General features: G+C 41.6%; 2 protein-coding genes and 1 long non-coding RNA gene across 4 annotated transcripts in view; 1 reads left to right on the top strand and 2 right to left on the bottom strand.

Moving 5' to 3' along the window:
- LOC129832154 (sortilin-related receptor-like) overlaps positions 1–3027 on the bottom strand; it is a 70038-nt gene extending 67011 nt beyond the window's left edge. For both annotated transcript variants that reach the window (XM_055895962.1, XM_055895963.1), the window contains exon 1: positions 2611–3027. In XM_055895962.1, coding sequence (XP_055751937.1) covers positions 2611–2994 — 384 coding nt within the window. In that variant the 5' untranslated portion in view covers positions 2995–3027. The remainder of the gene's footprint in view (positions 1–2610) is intronic.
- Positions 3028–8920: 5893 nt separating this feature from the next.
- On the top strand, positions 8921–10413 carry LOC129832180 (uncharacterized). The gene is made up of 4 exons (XR_008755884.1): positions 8921–9001; positions 9375–9474; positions 10093–10144; positions 10379–10413. It is a non-coding gene; the product is annotated as an uncharacterized LOC129832180 (long non-coding RNA).
- LOC129832168 (carotenoid-cleaving dioxygenase, mitochondrial-like) lies at positions 10056–18247 on the bottom strand. Its single transcript, XM_055896012.1, has 13 exons — positions 18146–18247; positions 17686–17887; positions 17354–17565; positions 17117–17232; positions 15321–15423; positions 15003–15140; positions 14602–14762; positions 14266–14433; positions 12358–12495; positions 11900–12082; positions 11641–11751; positions 11420–11544; positions 10056–10457 (listed from the first exon to the last, which is right to left on the bottom strand). Exons 1-13 carry the CDS (start codon positions 18165–18167, stop codon positions 10373–10375), a joined length of 1764 nt encoding a protein of 587 aa, XP_055751987.1. The 5' UTR covers positions 18168–18247; the 3' UTR covers positions 10056–10372.
- Between the last annotated feature and the right edge of the window lie 1874 nt (positions 18248–20121).

Raw genomic sequence — 20121 nt, 5'->3', positions numbered from 1 at the left:
ATAGTCTCGAACAGAGCTCATCCAGTTTATTCTCCAGTGATTGCACGTTGGCAAATATAATGGATGGTAGAGGCGGGTTACCCACTCGCAGACGAATTCTTACAAGGCACCGTGATCTCCGCCCCCTTTATTTCCTTCATGTGAATGACGGGGATTTGGTCCTCATCTGGAAGCAGCATTATATCCTCACTTCAGACTCATGAATTAAAAAATCTTCATCTAGTTATTAGGTGAGTAATCTCTGTTCTGATATCCAAAAGCTCTTTTCGGTCATGAAAGACAGTAGCATCAACATTATGTACAAAATAAGTTACAAACAATGCAAAAAAACACAAAATAGCACAACTGGTTAGGAGACAGTAAAACGGCAGCCATCCCCTTGGGCGCCATTCTTTGTCTCAGTTTGTTTTTTCTACTTCCTTTCCTAATTGTTTTGAGCTCATTATCAGGAATGAACTTTTCACCAACATTCCACATTCCTTACTTAAACTAAGAAACTGATTAATTGTATCCACATTTCACACACACTGACAACATCCTATACAGATTTGTACAACAATTACATTTAAAGGGAGAATTATATCTATATAGGATATATCTATATAGGTTAGCAATTCGCTACACTCGCATTAACATCTGCTAACCATGTGTATGTGACCAATAAAATTGGATTTGATTTGATATGGCTAGGGACGGGGGACTGAAAGCTTACTTAAACTTAAAGGACAAAATAACAGCCATACAGTTGCTACAAATAGCCAACCTTATTTATAAACAAATAAAGTATGTACCTTTTTGTGCATTTTTGGCAAACATTTTGTGCATTTTCACTGCAGCACCTTTAGAAACATCTAGGCTGAATCCCATGAGTGCCCTGTCTAAGCTATTTAATCCCTGAAGATATTGGCTTTCCTCTACTGTCACAGAAGAGACACTGACTGTCCAGAACAAAACATGACATCTGACCAGCAGAGGAATTATTTCCAAAGTTGATCACATAAGCAACCCTGTCTGTTCCAATTTGAGGTTGTGTGGAATGTGGTGCAACCACCAGTGACTTTTAGTTTCATTTTAAGGAATACTGAAGAGCTGACTACCTTAATAAATAAGAAATCACATTATGGAGCTACTCAGCAATGTGACCTGACTCTTACAGACTTGATATCCTTGGCCACTTTAATAAATGGAACACTAGTCACTTTAATAATGCCACTTTAAGAATGTTTACATATCTCGCATAACTCATCTCAAATGTATATACTGTATACTACACTATCTATTGCATCTTAGCCGCTCTGTCACTGCTCATCCATATATTTGTTTATTTATTTATTCTTATCCCATTCCTTTACTAGATTGTGTGTATTAGGTTTTGTTGTGGAATTGTTAGATATTACCTGTTAGATACTGCTGCACTGTCGGATCTAGAAGGATAAGCATTTCACTACACTTGTAATAACATCTGCTAACCATGTGTATGTGACCAATACAATTTGATTTGATTCATCATACACAACAGCCCCAACATCTTACAGAAATCAATAACAAAAATGTAATATACAAAGACTGCCACTATTGGCTCTTCGCAATATTTCCACCCTCCAATATGGCAAGCATGTCCACATGGGGAAGACTATAGCAGCAGTCTTGGCTAATTAGAATTGTGTTATTGTTCACGGTCATCAACTGTGTGATTGTGGTGACATGCTGTGATCACGGGGTTTCTGAAAAACTGGTCAAATATAAATACTGCATTAGTTTGGTCAAGAAGAGAATTCAAAGACTTCGTGCAATACATGTGTGTGTAACAGTCTGTTGGTAGACAGTAAAACGGAGGGTTTGTTTACTAGATCCACTGACGTCATTGAATAGGTTATGCCAGTGCTTTCTATGGTAGCTCGAGCCTTACATCGGGGAGAAAAGCGCCCGCCATGGCATCGTATGCTGAAATGGGACAGTCTGTGTTAAAAAGTAGAGTAGCTGCCTCGCTACGGTGGTACTGATAATCACACACTTGACAATAAACTAGACTGACTTCGAAAGCCTGGCTTTGGCTATTTGCTCTTCACCTCTCCTCGTCAAGGGTCGTGCATGAAATGAGAGCCATACAGCAGGGTTCCCCAACTTGCGGCCAGCGGGCCGAATTTGGCCCACGGGTGGTTTTATTTGGCCCCAAGTAAAATTAAAATAAAAAAGTTAAATGCTCCAAGTGATTTTTATTTAAGAAATCTGTTTCAATTTTTCACACGAATAATATAGATACAAGTGATTGTATACAAACGTAAGGAATGTTTGAAATGTTTTAGTCAAACAGTATATATGTTTGGTCTTCTTGCGATCAATTTGCAGTTTACAAATGATTTGTAATTGTGTTCAGGTCCCCGACCATCCGCACAAGAAAAAAATCGACCCGCAGCTGAATATAGTTGATGATCCCTGCCATTGATGTTTCTGAGTTCCGTTACTAAACTAGCTAGGTAGTTAACGTGAGCTGCTAAACCTAACTAGCTACTGTAGCTAACTGTAGATAGCCTTCTGAGTGTGACGAGAGACCAGCTAGCTAGCTGCTTTCAGTAGAATTGTAGTTACACTGGAAAAGTAATGCATTACCTGTCCATACACCTTTGGCACGGGTGGTTGGACTGCACTCCGCCGAATGCGATGCTGATACATGCCCGAAGCTCTGTCTTCCCTTGCATTACGTGCAGCTCGTCGTTTCGCATCGGCGCCTATTCCATGGATACATTCTTCATTTGCGTTCACCGTAGAAAAACCCCTGTCCTGCAGTAGCAATAACCGCTGGTCTCGATGAAGACGAAGGGTGGAGGAAAATGTACCAGGAGCGAAGAAAAATAACAAATATATTGTAAACCTAAGAGGGGACAGCATCTTGACTGTCTGTCTTGTCGCCATGTTTGTGTATGTTTCGTTTGGGTAACTAGAAGTGCTCCTTCGAGAGGCGATTGGAGTAAGCGTAGGAGGCACCCCCATCATCCCCCTCTCCTAAGCAAAGTATGCTAGTTGCATTGGGCAGGTTCGTTTTGCATGTCTCGGTGCGTCGTGTGGGTGGAGATTTCACATAAGGACCAATGGAATGTCTAAAATGTATAAACTCCGGACATCACGGGCACCGGGCAATGGAAAATGAATTCGCCCATTGTTAGCGACTTTTTGGTATATTGAATGAGTTTGCATTTGTGGATGCACTTGAAAAATATCCAACATGATAAACAACCAATGATATATATCTAAATCATTGTATACAACACTACATGGCAAATCCTTACACATGTACCAACCCCCAAAAATTTGAATGACAAAAATCTAAAAAGTCTGAAGGACAAAGTTCAAACGGCCCAAAATAAACTAATGAGAAGTATAGGCCTACTCAAGCTCAGCCGTAGGACGCACATTGGTCTTAATCTTGTTGTACATGATAGAACTTGCACCCAGTTACCTGTCTGGTTATTTTAATTTCATTAGAGACTCTCATAGCCATCACACCAGAGCTCTGCCCGGAGTAACCCTGAAGTACCCCTTGTGCATTTTACCAGTAGGCCTGGTCTCATGAGTCTTTTCAAGTACCCCCTGTGGAAGGCCAAGTACCCCTGGTTGGAAAATACTGGCTTAAAGAAAGTATAATTGTTTCAGCTAACGTTATTGTTTTCATTTTCTAATCTTGTGTATATTTTGTTTTTAGGTATTTTCAAAAGAACGCAATGGAAAAAAGTTTGACACTTTTTTGTGTCATCCTCAATGCTTTTAATGCCCTTGTGCTGTATCCATGTGTGTGGTGTATTGCATTTAAAATTGTCAACAACAAAAAAAGCTAAGCAAAGAACACTTGAAATTGCATTCAATTTACAACTGTTTTGAAAACCTACGCTAAATAAATAAATGTCCCCAGAAAGCAAAGCTTTTCCTTGTATATGACTCACCATTATCATTATTATCTACAAGGGGAATAGAATAGATCAGAACAGAATAAAGCAGCTATGTTCACACAAACAAATATCTTAGGTCTCACTCCCACCACTGGACAAAAGGCAGACATGACAAATCACACAACATAACCTATTGTACTGTAAATGCACGAAAACACAACCTGTGCTTATATCACATGCAGAGTCAACATGCCAGCTGTCTCCAACCGAGTACATTAGCAACAGGATTTGATATAAAGTAAAGTGGATATGGGCGCTTTTTCACTGTGTTTCTTCATTGATTCGGTGAGACACTTTCACAATAGATTGTGAAACAAATGTGTCTTAGAGACAACAAGCTACATATGGGTTATTATTATAAAAACGGGAGTGACATGGATATATTGTAGGTAAACTTTAGGAAAAATCTGAAAAGATCTGGAGGTCACCAGTAATTTTAGTGTGCGACTTTTGACTTGAAAAAAGGCTAGCCACTTACAATAATTTACTCTCAGTCAATTAGATCCTTACACATGCAGATTGTTCTACTGCACATTGCTCGTTATTAACCCACAGACAGAGAGGTGTGGAAAGGGACATAGACGTTGCCATGGGAGATCCCTAAGGGCCTGCACATACATCTTGCAAGGGGAGGAGATCTTCAGTAGTTACAGTGCCTTCGGAAAGTATTCAGACCCCTTGACTTTTTGCACATTTTGTTAGGATACAGCCTTTTTATAAAATTGATTAAATTGTTTTTCCCCTCATCAATCTACACATGATACCCATAATGACAAAGCAAATACAGGTTTTTAGATCCTCTCAAGCTCTGTCAGGTTGGATGGGGAGTGTTGCTGCACAGCTATTTTCAGGTCTCTTCAAAGATGTTCGGTCGGGTTCAAGTCCGGGCTCTGGCTGGGCCACTCAAGGACATTCAGAGACTTGTCCCAAAGCCACTCCTGCATTGTCTTGGCTGTGTGCTTAGGGTTGTTGTCCTGCTGGAAGGTGAACTTTCTCCCCAGTCTGAGGTCCTGAGAGCTCTGGAGCAGGTTTTCATCAAGGATCTCTCTACTTTGCTCCGTTCATATTTGCCTCGATCCTGACTAGTCTCCCAGTCATTGCTGCTGCACAACATCCCCACAGCATGATGCTGTCAACACCATGCTTCACCATAGGGATGGTGCCAGGTTTCCTCCAGACGTAATGCTTAGCATTCAGGCCAAAGAGTTGATCTTGTTTTTAACAGACCAGAGAATCTTTTCTCATGGTTTGAGAGTCTTTAGGTGTCTTTGGCAAACTCCAAGCAGGCTGTCATGTGCCTTTACTGAGGAGTGGCTTCCGTCTTGCCACTCTACCATAAAGGCCTGATTGGTGGAGTGCTGCAGAGATGATTGTAATTCTGGAAGGTTCTCCCATCTCTACAAATGAACTCTAGAGCTCTGTCAGAGTAACCATTGGGTTCTTGGTCACCTCCCTGACCAAGGCCCTTCTCCCCCGATTGCTCAGTGTGGCCAGGCGGCCAGCTCTAGGAAGAATTTAAGTGGTTCCAAGATTCTCCCTCTTTCAGAGATCACAGTTTATAGGGAATGTTTGACTGGAATACTCTAGGAGGAATTTTGGTGATTCCAACTGTGCCTCGACACAATCCTGTCTTGGAGCTCAACGGACAATTCCTTTGACCTCATGACTTGGTTTTTGCTCTAACATGCACTGTCAACTGTGGAACCTTATATAGACAGGTGTGTGTCATTCCAAATAATGGCCAATCAATTAATTTACCACAGGTGGACTCCAATCAAGTTGTAGAAACATATCAAGGATGATCAATGTTAACAGGATGCACCTGAGCTCAATTTCGTGCCTCATTGCAAAGGGTCTGAATACTTATGTGAATAGGGTATTTCTTTTTTCTAATAAATTTGCAACATTTCTAAAAACCTGTTTTTGCTTTGTTATTATGGGGTAGATTGATGAGGATTTTTTTTTATTTCATCCATTTTAGAATAACGCTTTAACATAATAAAATGTGTAAAAAGTCAAGGGGTCTGATTACTTTCTGAAAGCACTGTATGTCAAATATTGTTATAACTAGCTTTAGCTGCTCCTTTAGCTGCTGACAAGGCAGCAGCGACTCTTCCTGGGGTCCAGCAACATTAAGGCAGTTATTTCCAATTAAAAATATTACATGACATTACATTTCATAACACTGTACCCAAAACATTTAGTGTGTTCCCTCAGGCCACTACTACACAATCACATATTAATAATACAACATCCATGTGTACGTGTGCGTAGAGTGCGTGTCTTATCATGTGTATGTGTGTCTGTGCCTGTGTGTGTGTGTGTGTGTGTGTGTGTGTGTCTCTTCACAGTCCCCGCTGTTCAGTTAAGGTGTATTTTTATCCTTTTTTAAAATCTGATTCTACTGCTTGCATTAGTTACCTGATGTGAAATAGATTTCCATGTAGCCATGGCTCTATGTAGTACTGTGCGCCTCCCATAGTCTGTTCTTGACTTGGGGATTGTGAAGAGATCCTTGGTGGCATGTCTCGTGGGTGTCCGAGCTGTGTGCTAGTAGTTTAAACAAACACCTTGGTGCATTCAGCATGTCAACACTTCTTACAAATACAAGTAGTGATGAAATCAATCTCTTCTCCACTTTGAGCCATGAGAGATTTACATGCATATTATTAACGTTAGATCTCTGTGTACATTTAAGAGCCAGCTGTGCTGCGTTGTTCTGAACCAATTGTAATTTTCCGATGTTTCTCTTTGTGGCACCTGACCACACGACTGAACAGTAGTCGAGGTGCGACAAAACTAGAGTCTGTAGGACCTGCCTTGTTGATAGTGTTGTTAAAAAGGCAGAGCAGCAGCACTTTATTATGGACAGACTTCTCCTCATCTTAGCTACTGTTTTATAAACATGTTTTGACCATGAGAGTTTACAATCCAGGGTTACAATCCAGTTTAGTCATCTCAACTTGCTCAATTTCCACATTATCTTTTACAAGATTTAGTTGAGGTTTAGTGAATGCTTTTAGTTTTTGAAATATTTAGGACTAACTTATTCCTTGCCACCAATTCTGAAACTAACTGCAGCTCTTTGTTAAATGTTGTAGCGATTTAACTCACTGTACTAGCTGACGTGTCTAGTGTTGAGTCATATGCATACATAGACACGCTGGCTTTACTCAAGGCCAGTGGCATGTCATTAGTAAAGATTGAAAAAAGTAAGGGGCCTAGACAGCTGCCCTGGAATTGCTGATTCTACCTGGATTATGTTGGAGAGGCTTCCATTAAAGAACACCCTCTGTGTTCTGTTAGACAGGTAGCTCTCTATCCACAATATAGCAGGGGGTGTAAAGCCGTAACACATTATAGCAGGGGGTGTAAAGCCATAACACATTATAGCAGGGGGTATAAAGCCATAACACATACGTTTTTCCAGCAGCAGGCTATGATCAATAATGTCAAAAGCCGCACTGAAGTCTAACAAGACAGCTCCCACAATCTTTTTATCATCAATTTCTCTCAGCCAATCATCAGTCATTTGTGTAAGTGCCGTGCTTGTTGAATGTCCTTCCTTTAAGCGTGTTGAATGTCTGCTGTCAATTTGTTTAGAGTAAAATAACATTGCATCTGGTCAAACACAATTTTTTACAAAAGTTTACTAAGGGTTGGTAACAGGCTGATTGGTTGGCTATTTGAGCCAGCAAAGGGGGCTTTACTATTCTTGGGTAGTGGAATTACTTTTGCTTCCCTCCAGGTCTGAGGGCACATAGGCGTGGCAATATTGTCTACTATTGTCCTCAGTAATTTTACATCCAAGTTGTCAGACCTCGGTGGCTTGTCATCGTTGATAGCAAACAATAATTTCACTTCTTCCACACTTACTTTACGGAATTCAAAATGTCAATGCTTGATTTTTCATCATTTGATCAGTTATACTTGGATGTGTAGTGTCAGCGTTTGTTGCTGGCATGTCATGCCTAAGTTTTCTAATCTTGCCAATGAAAAAATCATTAAAGTAATTAGCAATAACATGGCCTCCAGAGTGGCGCAGCGGTCTAAGGCACTGCATTGCAGTGCTTGAGGCGTCACTACAGACCCGGGTTTGATCCAAGGGCTGTGTCAGAGCCGGCCGTAACCGGGCTGCGTCGTCCGGGTTAGGAGAGGGTTTGGCCGGTGGGGATGTCTTGGTCCCATTGCACTCTAGTGACTCCTTGTGGTGGGCTGGGTGCCTGCAGGCTGACTATGGTTGCCAGTGGTACCAGTTTCCTCTGACACATTTGTGCAGCTGGTTTCCGGTTAAGTGAGCAGTTTGGCATGGCAGGATTGCAGCGATGAGACAAGACTGTAACTACCAATTGGATATCACGAAAAGGGGTAAAAGTCTAAAAAAATAAGTTATTGGCAATATCAGTGGGTTTTGTGATGAATGAGCCATCTGATTAAATGGTGCTAGGTTTGCCATTTTTTCTCACATTTCATTTAAGGTGCTCCAAAGCTTTTTACTATCATTCTTTATGTAATTTATCTTTGTTTCATAGTATAGTTTCTTATTCTTTTTATTCAGGTTAGTCACATTATTTCTCAATTTGCAGTACGTTTGCCAATCGGTTGTACAGCCAGACTTATTTTCCATTCCTTTTGCATCATCCCTCTCACCCATACAATTGTTTAATTCCTCATCAATCCACGGGGATTTCATAGTTTTTACTGTCATTTTCTTAATGGGTGCATGCTTATTAGTAACTGGAATAAGCAATTTCATAAGTGTCAAGTTCCATGTCTGGTTGCTCCTCATTACACACCACAGACGAACAAATATTATGACCTCTTATACACTATATTAGGCACAGCCTTTGGAACTTTGGGACTTCTTAGATATGGTTATTACTGTATATTCTGATCACTACAGTCAATGGATTTGCTGTCTGAAGACAGTAGGTGGCGGTAGATCATAATAGTTTGAACTGTAGCACGGCCTTGTTCGTGAAATTGATGGAACGTTCTGATTGGCTCGCGCAAAACAATCGGAATTCGAATTTGGCAAACCAAACGGATACGCAAAAGTAAGTATACTTTTCAAATGTTTTAGGTAGCTAGCTAATCAATTCTACATAACAGCATTTTTGTTAATTACCTCGATAGATTACCTTGAAATAAATTAAGGATGTGTTTAAGTTAAACATGTTAGCTAACTAGTGATAAGGCCCTGCCAGCTACCGTTGGATAACCAAACTTTAGCTAGCTAGTTAGCCGTGTTTGTTAGTTGAGGTCAGCTGTGCTGATTCTGCAGCTGGTAGAATGTTGTTAGTTAGCTGCAAGTGTTCAGTTAGACAGGCGCATAAACATTACCCAACGTTAACATGTTACACTGTGTTAAAATGTAGTCTCTCGTCAGCCATTGTAGCTAACCACACATCTCTCCACGTAACTTTTTAGAAAGCGGTGAGAAACTTTTAAGTGACCATTGCCAGGCAGAGTGATGCCACCGACAGGGAGGGGAATGGACAACAAAGGCCCCAAAAAATTGGCACAAGAGGTCTGAAAATGCTGCCGTTTTGATGTTATCTGCTGGAAAAGTACTCCCCAGGGTCATTAGAAAAACCTGTCTGCCATCCACCATTGGGATAGCTAATTTACGTATTTCTATCTGTTCTCAACTCAGCCATATCAATTTTCTATTAGTTAGTCCATGCAAATCCATATTGATTGTGTTGTAGTCATTGAGAGTTGTCTTTTCTCTTTCATTGCAATAGGTTGAACAAACATCTGCATATTGTGACAGTTCTCCAGCAAAAAATAAAACACACAGTAGTAAAACACCAGCTTCAATCTCTTCAGATTTGTTTGAGGGTGCACTTGCAGGTATGCACATATTTGCATTAGGAATAATTTCTCTTTCATAGATAAGAATGATGAATGTTTGGATCAATTGATACCATCATTTATATCTAAGAATAGAATGTAGCTCAGGTGGTAGAGCATGGCACTTGCAACGCCAGGATAGTGGGTTCAATTCCTGGAATCGGCCTTTCATAAGTTCACACACTTGCTATGGATTAAAGTGTCTGGTAAATGGCATGCATTATATATTTTTAAAAAATGTGTTTGCTACAGAGATTGACATTACTGCTCTTTATTTTCCTTCAAATGATAGGTGCAAATAGAGAGGTCAACATGCTATTTTCCAAATACTCTGAAGTGTTGAGGTAGGTACAACAAAGGGAACATGACAAACGTGTTTTCATTCCATTCTTTGTAATGTCAGACCACATTTGAGTTTAAATTTCAGTGCTTTGCCCACATCACATATTACGTTAAGTACCCAGGCAATTTTACTGCGTACAAACATTTATGATAAATCATTAGGTGAATATGCTTTTCTTGAAATAATCTGTACACCACACCATGTCGATCATACATAGTGCCTTTGTTTCCTACAGTGAGAGGGCTGCAATAGATGCTTCACAAGTTAGGGAGTTGGAAGACATATTGATGGAGGCCAGAAACTTGGAGTCACACCTGAAAGAGAAGAAGGATCACTTGAGGCGTACCTTGGCTCTCATTTCTGACAAACTGCAGGGATAGACTTGCTATATGGGCCTATGTGCTACAGACTATTTGTAAATATTTCCTCACTGATCTAAATAAGTAACATGTCAGTACTTTTCTTTTGACCTCTATGTATGCTTTTTAGTTTTACTGTCCTCACTCTTTATCCCACACTGGCAAACACAATGTGAGTGTCATTGTGGTTCATTTCTTTATAAATTACCTATTTATATTGAAGCATTGGGAATACTGTAGATCTAGGCCTATGTAGCCTTCTGTAAACAATAAATAGGTTAAAAATATTGACGTTTCAGTGTCTGCAATATCCAAAGTTAAGAACTCATTTTTGAAAATGTATAAAATCAATAATTTTTTACTTGACAGTGAAATATAGCCTAACCATTACCAAACAGGAAACTAACTTTTAGGTCGTAACTGTGTTGTGAGTGACCACAAGACGGTCACAAGAGTCAATGGATTCAGTTCAGACTGTACGACTAATTCATCTGTGTATCACATGGAATATTGCGTGGTGTTATCATAGCCTGTAGTTCACTTTTTCCAATAGTATTTTTTAAAGATTTATTACGAGCTTTTCGGTGGTGAGTGAACCAAATTATAAAAAATTTGCCCATGGCTTTTCTTAATATATATTTTTTATTATAAGTTGTTTATATAGAGGATAGATATATTCACAAAACAGGAGTGGACATAAATCTTACAAAAATACACTTATTTATGAACATGAAACATTTTCTTTGTTTGCATGGAACTAACAAGTTTTTCACAGTGCTTTTAAAGTTAAACTTCACAATAAGGTGTTTTGATGGTTATCCAGTCAATAATCAGAAAGGATATACTTGACAAGAAATGAAAGATGAACACAGTACAATTCACTCTATTGGGCCTCCAATTTCTTTTCTGATAGATACCTTCTATGAGTCGTAGTGGAGTTGAATGTCCCATGGAAACCATAGGGAATGTTCACAGGCACCTCTGCTCTGCCCAACTCTTTGAATGTCTTGGCATCCAAAACCAACAGGAACGTGCTCTTGTCCTGGAGAAGGGGAACATGTTTACATTAGGAGGATAACATTGGGAGTTAGGAGAACAACAATTGTTAATGGGCATAGGTGTTTAAGGGGGAACTGACCTTATTTGGAGTGATGACCACAGACATAATGACACCGTCATCCTCTTCTGTAGCGCCAGGCAAGGGTACAAAGACAGGCTCTGAAGGGTACAGTCCAGGATGCTCCCACACCTTAAAGCACAGCAGTATGAAGGTCAGCATTGAATTTCCTATTCTTATTACCTAGGCTTACATCACTCATCGCAATAGAGTACTGTGTTACTGATGCAGATATTCTTGAGTTAAAAAAAAAAAAGGAGGAATCAATATGACAACCAACCTTCATACTTTTGCCTTGGAGGTCCATCTTGATGAGAGTGTCTCCTACTAGATGTCTGAAACCACAACCGTAGAAGTAGCGATATGGTTTGGTGTTGTACTTGGCATAGTTAATTTGTGGGAACTCGAGACCACCATACGTATGAAGTTCTTCATCGTGCAGATCCTCATGTGTACAGAACACCTGCAGAGAGTGAGTTAATGAGGCTCTGAGTGAATATTCCTAACCCAAATCCTCCCCTAAACCGGACGACGCTGGGCCAATTGTGCGCCACCCGATGGGACTCCCGTTCACGGCCGGTTGTGATACAGCCTGGGATCGAACCAGGGTTTGTAGTGACGCCTCTAGCACTGAGAGGCAGTGCCTTAGACCGCTGCCACACTCAGGAGCTTAGCTTAGTGATGCATTTCAGCAGTGATGTATAACAGAAGACTTGTGCATGATTATTGTTCACACACCTTGTCCTTAGCAGTCTTGGTGGCAGTGGCGGTACTGTCAGGGCGTGTGTTCAGATTTTTCCCACAGGGTGTCTCCTTGTCCACGTTGAGAGGCAAGACAAATCGCCGGGGGAAAACTCTGCACATAGTGTTGTACACCTAATTTGAACAAAAACATTTTCAACCTCAAGCAGTTCACATGTAGGATTCCTGATCCTAGTGACTTCAGCTGGTTACACTTACAGTGCTTTCGGAAAGTATTCAGACCCCTTCACTTTTTCCACATTTTGTTAAATTACAGCCTTATTCTAAAATGTATTTAAAAAATAAAAATGTTTCCCTCAATCTACCTAAAATACCCCATAATGACAAAGCAAAAACAGTTGTATTTATTTTTATTTACATAAGTATTCAGACCCTTTACTCAGTGCTTTGTTGAAGCACATTTGGCAGCAATTACAGCCTTGAGTCTTCTTGGGTATGACGCTACAAGCTTGGCACACCTGTGATTGGCTAGTTTCTCCCATTCTTCTCTGCAGATCCTCTCAAGCTCTGTCAGGTTGGATGGGGAGCGTTGCTGCACAGCTATTTTCAGGTCTCTTCGAAGATGTTCGGTCGGGTTCAAGTCCGGGCTCTGGCTGGGCCACTCAAGGACATTCAGAGACTTGTCCTGATGCCACTCCTGTGTTGTCTTGGCTGTGTGCTTAGGGTTGTTGTCCTGTTGGAAGTGAGATTTTACCACAGTCTGAGGTCCTGAGCAGGTTTTCATTAAGCATCTCTTTGTACTTTGCTCTGTTCATCTTTGTCTCGATCCTGACTAGTCTTAGAGTCCCTCCCACTGAAAAACATCCCCACGGCATGATGCTGCCACCACGCGTCACCATAGGGATGGTGTCAGGTTTCCTCCAGAAGTGACGCTTGACATTAAGCCAAATGATTTAATCTTGGTTTCATCAGACCAGAAAATCTTGTTTCTCATGGTCTGAGATTCTTAAGATGCCTTTTGGCAAAGTCATCCAAAGGGGCTGTCATGTGCATTTACTGAGGAGTGGCTTCCGTCTGGTTACTTTACCATAAAGGCCTGATTGGTGGAGTGCTGCAGAGACGGTTGTCCTTCTGGAAGGAGCTTTAGGAACTCTAGAGCTCTGACAGAGTGACCATCGGGTTCTTGGTCACCTCCCTGACCCAAGGCCCTTCTCCCCCGATTGCTCAGTTTGGCCGGGCTGACAGCTCTAAGAGTCTTGGTGGTTCCAAACTTCTTCCATTTAAGAATGATGGAGGCCACTGTGTTCTTGGGGACCTTCAATGCTGCAGAAACGTTTTGATACCTTTCCCCAGATCTGTGCCTCGACACAATCCTGTCTCAAACCTCTACGGACAATTCATTCGACCTCATGGCTTGGTTTTTGTTCTGACATGCACTGTCACCTGTGAGACCTTATATAGACAGGTGTGTGCCATTCGAAATCATGTCCAATCAATTGAATTTACCACAGGTGGACTCCAATCAAGTTGTAGAAACATCTCACGGATGATCAAAGGTTAACAGGATGCACCTGAGCTCAATTTTGAGTCTCATAGCAAAGGGGCTGAATACTTCTGTAAATAAGGTATTTCTGTAAAACTGTTTTCGCTTTGTCATTATGGGGTATTGTGTGTAGATTTGAGGAATTATTTTTATTTAATCATTAATGTTTTAAAATTCAAGGGATCTGAATACTTTCCGAAGGCACTGTATAACTGTAATGAACAAGCCATTATAAATGCTTTATAAGTTATACAAAAAAGTATACATGCTTCTGAATTCTAATGCATATAACTGTTTACAAATAATGGAATATGTATTTGTAGTTAGTATTTTTAAATAGTTTATTAATGATTATTCATTGAAGTTAAGTGTTATACCCTTCAGTTTAGACTTATACTGACCTTGTCCAGAGCCTCTCCTGACTTGCGCATGTTCTGAACCATGTAGTTGTTGATGGCTTTGCCATCGTCTGCGGCACAGAGGTCCATAACCAGGAGGCCCTCCTCCTCCCAGGCGTTGATCTGGTGGAACGTGGACAGCGCTTTGGCATAATACTTGACTGAGTTGAGCTGGAAGAGAATAAAAGATGTCAGTCATCAGAAATGAAATGTATAACTTAAAAGCAATTACTGTAGGCTTAGTATCCTTTGTCTCGTTCCTAACTTGTCATTTACCAAAACTTTCAACAAGAACTGAGACTCCCAAGAATTCAAGGGCGTTCTAGGCCAAGGTCTTACCTTGCCTGTCTGCTTGTTAATCAAATGAAAGATGGTCTCAAGTTTAGGGTCCCAGTAGATCCCATCGCTGATACCCTTTCCTCTCAGCTTGCCTGTAACAATCTTCAAGAGGTCCATTTTGATAGGCTGCTCAATAAACACTACGTAATTCTCCGACATTGCTGAAATCGAATGAGCAGTATATCAATTGCCAATCTTTTGAAGTTGAGTCAGATCATATCAGTATTGATAGATCATTGATGTGCATTCTGATTAACAAAAGGATGAAAAATGACCATTTTGCTTTGAAGATGGTTGGCAGGGTGAGCCATCTACTGGTGAGAGGGTTTACATGAGAGGCTGTTTACGTTAAATGTGTCATTAGCTATGGAGCCTGTGGAGGCTTTGTGTGGTCTGCTCACCAAAGCTGTGGTAGTATGAAGGTCTTGCCTTGTCCACTGAAGGAATAGAACAGACCACTGTAGCTCCCTCCAGGGTTTCCTCTGGGTTTTCTGGCATTGTCTTTGTCGGAGGCACGCGGATGATATTGTAAATTGCACCTGAAAAAAAGACAGATTTGGTTTTAGTTTTATTTGGAACCTGGAAAACTGGCCTTTGGCCAATTTTTGCAGGCAGATTTCAGGTTTAAAAGGTTTGTGTTTTGTCATTCGTCATCTGCAATTTGTTAGACTTCAGTGACGGTGGTTAGTGAAATGGGCAGGGGCTGGTTCCTTCCTTACCTTTAGCAGAGTAAGAATTCCCCATGTTGTATGTTGTACCATCAGGGTCTGTGTGGGGGTGGGCAGTGGCTCCATTGACAGCAATGAATTTGCTCCAGTCCACCTGTTGAGAGCATCAACAAAAATGAAATGTCTTGATAGGCCTTCAATCATGCTATCCTAAACTCAGCAAAAAAAGAAACGTCCTCACTGTCAGCTGCGTTTATTTTCATAAAAATGCGTATGAACATAAGATTCAACAACTGAGATTTAAACTGAACAAGTTCCACAGACATGTGACTAACAGAAATTGAATAATGTGTCCCTGAACAAAGGGGGGGGGGGGGGGGGTCAAAATCCAAAGTAACAGTCATTATCTGGTGTGGCCACCAGCTACATTAAGTACTGCAGTGCATCTCCTCCTTATGGACTGCACCATATTTGCTGTGAGATGTTACCCCACTCTTTCACCAAGGCACCTGCAAGTTCCCAGACATTTCTGGGGGGAATGGCCCTAGCCCTCACCCTCCGATCCAACAGGTCTCAGACGTGCTCAATGGGATTGAGATCCGGGCTCTTCGCTGGCCATGGCAGAACACTGACATTCCTGTCTTGCAGGAAATCACACACAGAACAAGCAGTATGGCTGGTGGCATTGTCATGCTGAAGGGTCATCTCAGGATGAGCCTGCAGGAAGGGTACCACATGAGGGAGGAGGATGTCTTCCCTGTAATGCACAGCGTTGAGATTGCCTACAATGACAAAATGTTCAGTCCGATGATGCACATCGCCCCAGACCATGACAGACCCTCCACCTCCAAATCGATCCCGTTCCAGAGTACAGGCCTTGGGGTAACGCTCATTCCTTCAATGATAAACGCAAATCCGACCATCACCCCTGGTGAGACAAAACCGCAACTCGTCAGTGAAGAGCACTTTTTGCCAGTCCTGTCTGGTCCAGCAACGGTGGGTTTGTGCCCATAGACAACATTGTTGCCGGTGATGTCTGGTGAGGACCTGCATTACAACAGGCCTACAAGCCCTCTGTCCGCAATAGGCTGAGAGAGGCTGGACTGTCTGAGCACTGATGGAGGGATTTTGTGCATTCCTGGTGTAACTCGGGCAGTTGTTGCCATCTTGTACCTGTCCCGCAGGTGTGATGTTCGGATGTACCGATCCTGTGCAGGTGTTTGTTACACGTGGTCTGCCACTACGAGGACGGACGATCAGCTGTCCGTCCTGTCTCCCTGTAGCTCGGTCTTAGGTGTCTCACAGTACGGACATTGCAACTTATTGCCCTGGCCACACCTGCAGTCCTCATGCCTCCTTGCAGCATGCCTAAGGCACATTCACGCAGATGAGCAGGGACCCTGGACATCTTTCTTTTGGTGGTTTTCAGAGTCAGTAGAAAGGCCTCTTTAGTGTCCTACGTTTTTATAACTGAACTTAATTGCCTACCGTCTGTAAGCTGTTAGTGTCTTAACGACCGTTCCACAGGTGCATGTTCATTAATTGTTTATGGTTCATTGAACAAGCATGGAAACAGTGTTTAAACCCTTTACAATGAAGATCTGTGAAGTTATTTGGATTTTTACGAATTATCTTTGAAAGACGTTTATTTTTTTGCTGAATTTATAATGCAATAGGTCTCTTATTAAATATTTCAACAAAAATAATTTGGTGATTTGTTTATACTGAATGTAACTCATTGTATTGTATGAGGCTACTGTAGGTAGTGTTTGTGTAGACCTTTAAAAATAAAAGGAAACGCTATACACTAGTAGATCCGATGCAATATTTTATTAGCCAAGGCCTACCTTTTCCTTTGTCTCAAGTGTCTCAGGGTCCACCTTGTGCATGAAGTTTGTCTCCGTGCTCACGTAGTAATCACCCTTGTACGTCACAAAGCTCACATTGTCATTATCTGATGCTTCTGTGGACCAAAGATAGTTTTCATGTGATTAGCACAACGTAAATCAATTCTCCGTCTGTCATATATTCTCCACTCTTTGACCTCCAAACTCTTGAACTGCAGACTTGAACTGTAAACTCACTTGGCAGTTCGAACCGGGACAGAAAGCGTTGGAAGAAGTTCTTGCAGGGGTCTGGCATGGCCACAGTCCCGAATTCAGACACAACGATGCGGCTGTTCTCATTGTTAGCCGTGTAGCAGTCACTTCTCAGGAAGCGGCTCTTGTAGGTCACCTGGCCTCCCGCGATTTTGAATTGATGCAAGAGGGCCATTCCATCAAACCAGTGGTTGAATCTGAGATGCAGAAGAAATAGTTAATATAGTACAGTAAATAATTTCATATATGCAGCAATTGTCATTTACTCCTCATTTGATTCTGGTTAAACATATATAGCTTGTTTAAAATATACTCACTTATTATTACCAATCGCAAACTTTCCTGGTCCGTTTCTGAGGAAATTGCCACTAATCCACTCTGGGATAGTTCCACTGATTGTAGTGCTGATGTCCTCTGGGGTCTCTTCCACAGAAGCCACGATCTTCTCAATGCATGGCAGGCCGTGCACGTCTGTGTAATGATGATCCTTACTCTTCTTTGACTTAGTCTTTTTCAGGTCTGCAAGGAAAAGGTCCAGACAATATTATTACTCAAAAACACCTGAAGACCTACAAAGAAAAACAGCAGATGGATATCAAAGCAGAACTAGAAATTGTATTAAAGGAGCTTGTGGGGACTATTAGGCCTACAATAAATTACTCTCTAGAATTTTTTTACAAACTGAATAGTTATATGTTTTAAAGATGAGATGAAAGGTCACTAGGCAATGTATGACTGCAAAATGCTTTAACCCTCATTTTGAGAACATCAACTTACCTGTAGAGCTTGGAGATGACATTGTTGTCAGGATTGAGAATGTCTGTGGCTGTCTTGCTTGAAGGGAGTGCAAGTGATAGGACTCTTCTCATGTGAAGCTGCTTAGTGTAACGGGCAGAGCTTTATACTGTCGCTGTAGCACAACCCTTTAGACCACGTGGTGGTTCTTACATAAGTCTTTGCAGAACAGAAGGTCTGTAAGCATAGCCGGGGAGGTAGGGGTACTGAGGGTGATGCAGCACCCCCTGAAAAATGTGAATTTAAAAAACATATATTAATTACACAAAGTAGTGCACTGGGCATTTACTAGTCCTGTATTTCCCTGTCAGTGGAAAAATTGCAGCACCCCCAAACATCAAAAACAATACACGTGTTCATATTTTCCACCTGTCGCCTGCATCGCAATCAAAGTTGTTTTCGTTACCAATAATAACTTTGGAAATGAGTGCGTTTCTATCAAAGTGCCTTATTACGTTATAATAGTTTCTGCATGTCGTGTTATGTCGTTTCTACTGTAGCGTCATGTTTTTGTGTATATTCCTTATAACCCCGGACACGCGATGTAACGTTACTCATTTCATAACATGTATGGTGTTATACTCAATGCTTAGGTATCTAGCTACAGGATTATTAGCTCTGGAAAACAACGCTAATTGCGTCACGGATGTATTAGCATGTGTTGTATGTTGAAGCTACCCTGGCCTTATGACTCCCAAGTGGCACAGCGTCTCACTGCTAGAGGCGTCACTACAGACACCCATCTTCAAATCCAGACTGCGTTTCTATCAAAGTAAGTGCCTAATTACGTTATAATAGTTTCTGTGTCGTGTTATACCGTTTCTACTGTAGCTCACTGTGTGTATGGAGCATAATATATTTGTGTATATTCCTTATAACCGCGGACACGCTAGGTAACGTTACTCATGTTACTCACCTTTTATGGTGTTATATTCAATCGTGCTTATGTAGCTAGTTACATTATTCTATTAGTTCTGTAAAACAATCCTAAATGCGTCAGAAGTATTGGCATGTTGTATTTTGACGCTACCCTGGAAAAATATCTTATACCACTTGGTCGTTTTCTGAGTTCATTCCACAAAGCTGTTTATCATGTCGGCCTTATCCACTGCCCCCATTTTGAGGTAATAGTCAAGCACGCAGTCTGGTTTGATGTTTCTCTGTCTGGTTTGTTTCTCTCTCCCGTCAGGTGGTTCACCTTCCCTGTGGCCGACATGGTTGCTGTATGGACAGTGGAGAGGACATGGACGTCTCGTTTGTCATGGCGCTTTACTGCCAGCTGTTGGAATCTCTTGTTTTGTATAACGGGTCATTTAGGATGGCAGTAGCGTTGATGATGAAATGCAGTCATAGCAGCAGAACTAGGAAGCAGTCTTGGGAAAAGAGGGTGGCAAAGAAGGGAGTTGCAAACATAGGATCTCTGCTCCAGTATTCTCTTAGGGAGTTCTTCTTTACTGTCACCAGGAATGTATACATTTCACTAATTGTGGTTGTCCCCCCACTCCTGGTGTAACAGTATAACTTTACGTCGTCCCCTCGCCCATACCCGGGCGCGAACCAGGGACCCTCTGCACACATCAACAACAGTCACCCACGAAGCATCGTTACCCATCGCTCCACAAAAGCCGCGGTCCTTGCTGAGCAAGGGGAACCACTACTTCAACTGATTGAAACGCTATTAGCGCGTACACGCTAACTAGCTAGCCATTTCACATCCGTTACACTGGCTCTCTCTTATCCTGTAGCTCCAAGGCATAGTGATTGGTCTCTACTATGTCTCCCACCAGCTCCTCTGTCAGAAACAACTTAAAGCACTCTGCCTCAGATGGAAATGGCAAGGGGCGTTGCACTCCAGACTGGGACTCGTCAAAGCAAACAGCAGGGCCAGGAGGGGTGAAATGGCTGGCAGCCTTCCAGCTACCACAGAACTCCTGTACTTCATCCACTGTCAGTCTGCC

This window comes from Salvelinus fontinalis, chromosome 33 (assembly GCF_029448725.1).
Source record: "Salvelinus fontinalis isolate EN_2023a chromosome 33, ASM2944872v1, whole genome shotgun sequence".
NCBI lineage: Eukaryota > Metazoa > Chordata > Actinopteri > Salmoniformes > Salmonidae > Salvelinus > Salvelinus fontinalis.
The sequence above is the reverse complement of the archived record's forward strand: the minus strand, read 5'-3'. Positions and strand labels throughout refer to the sequence as shown.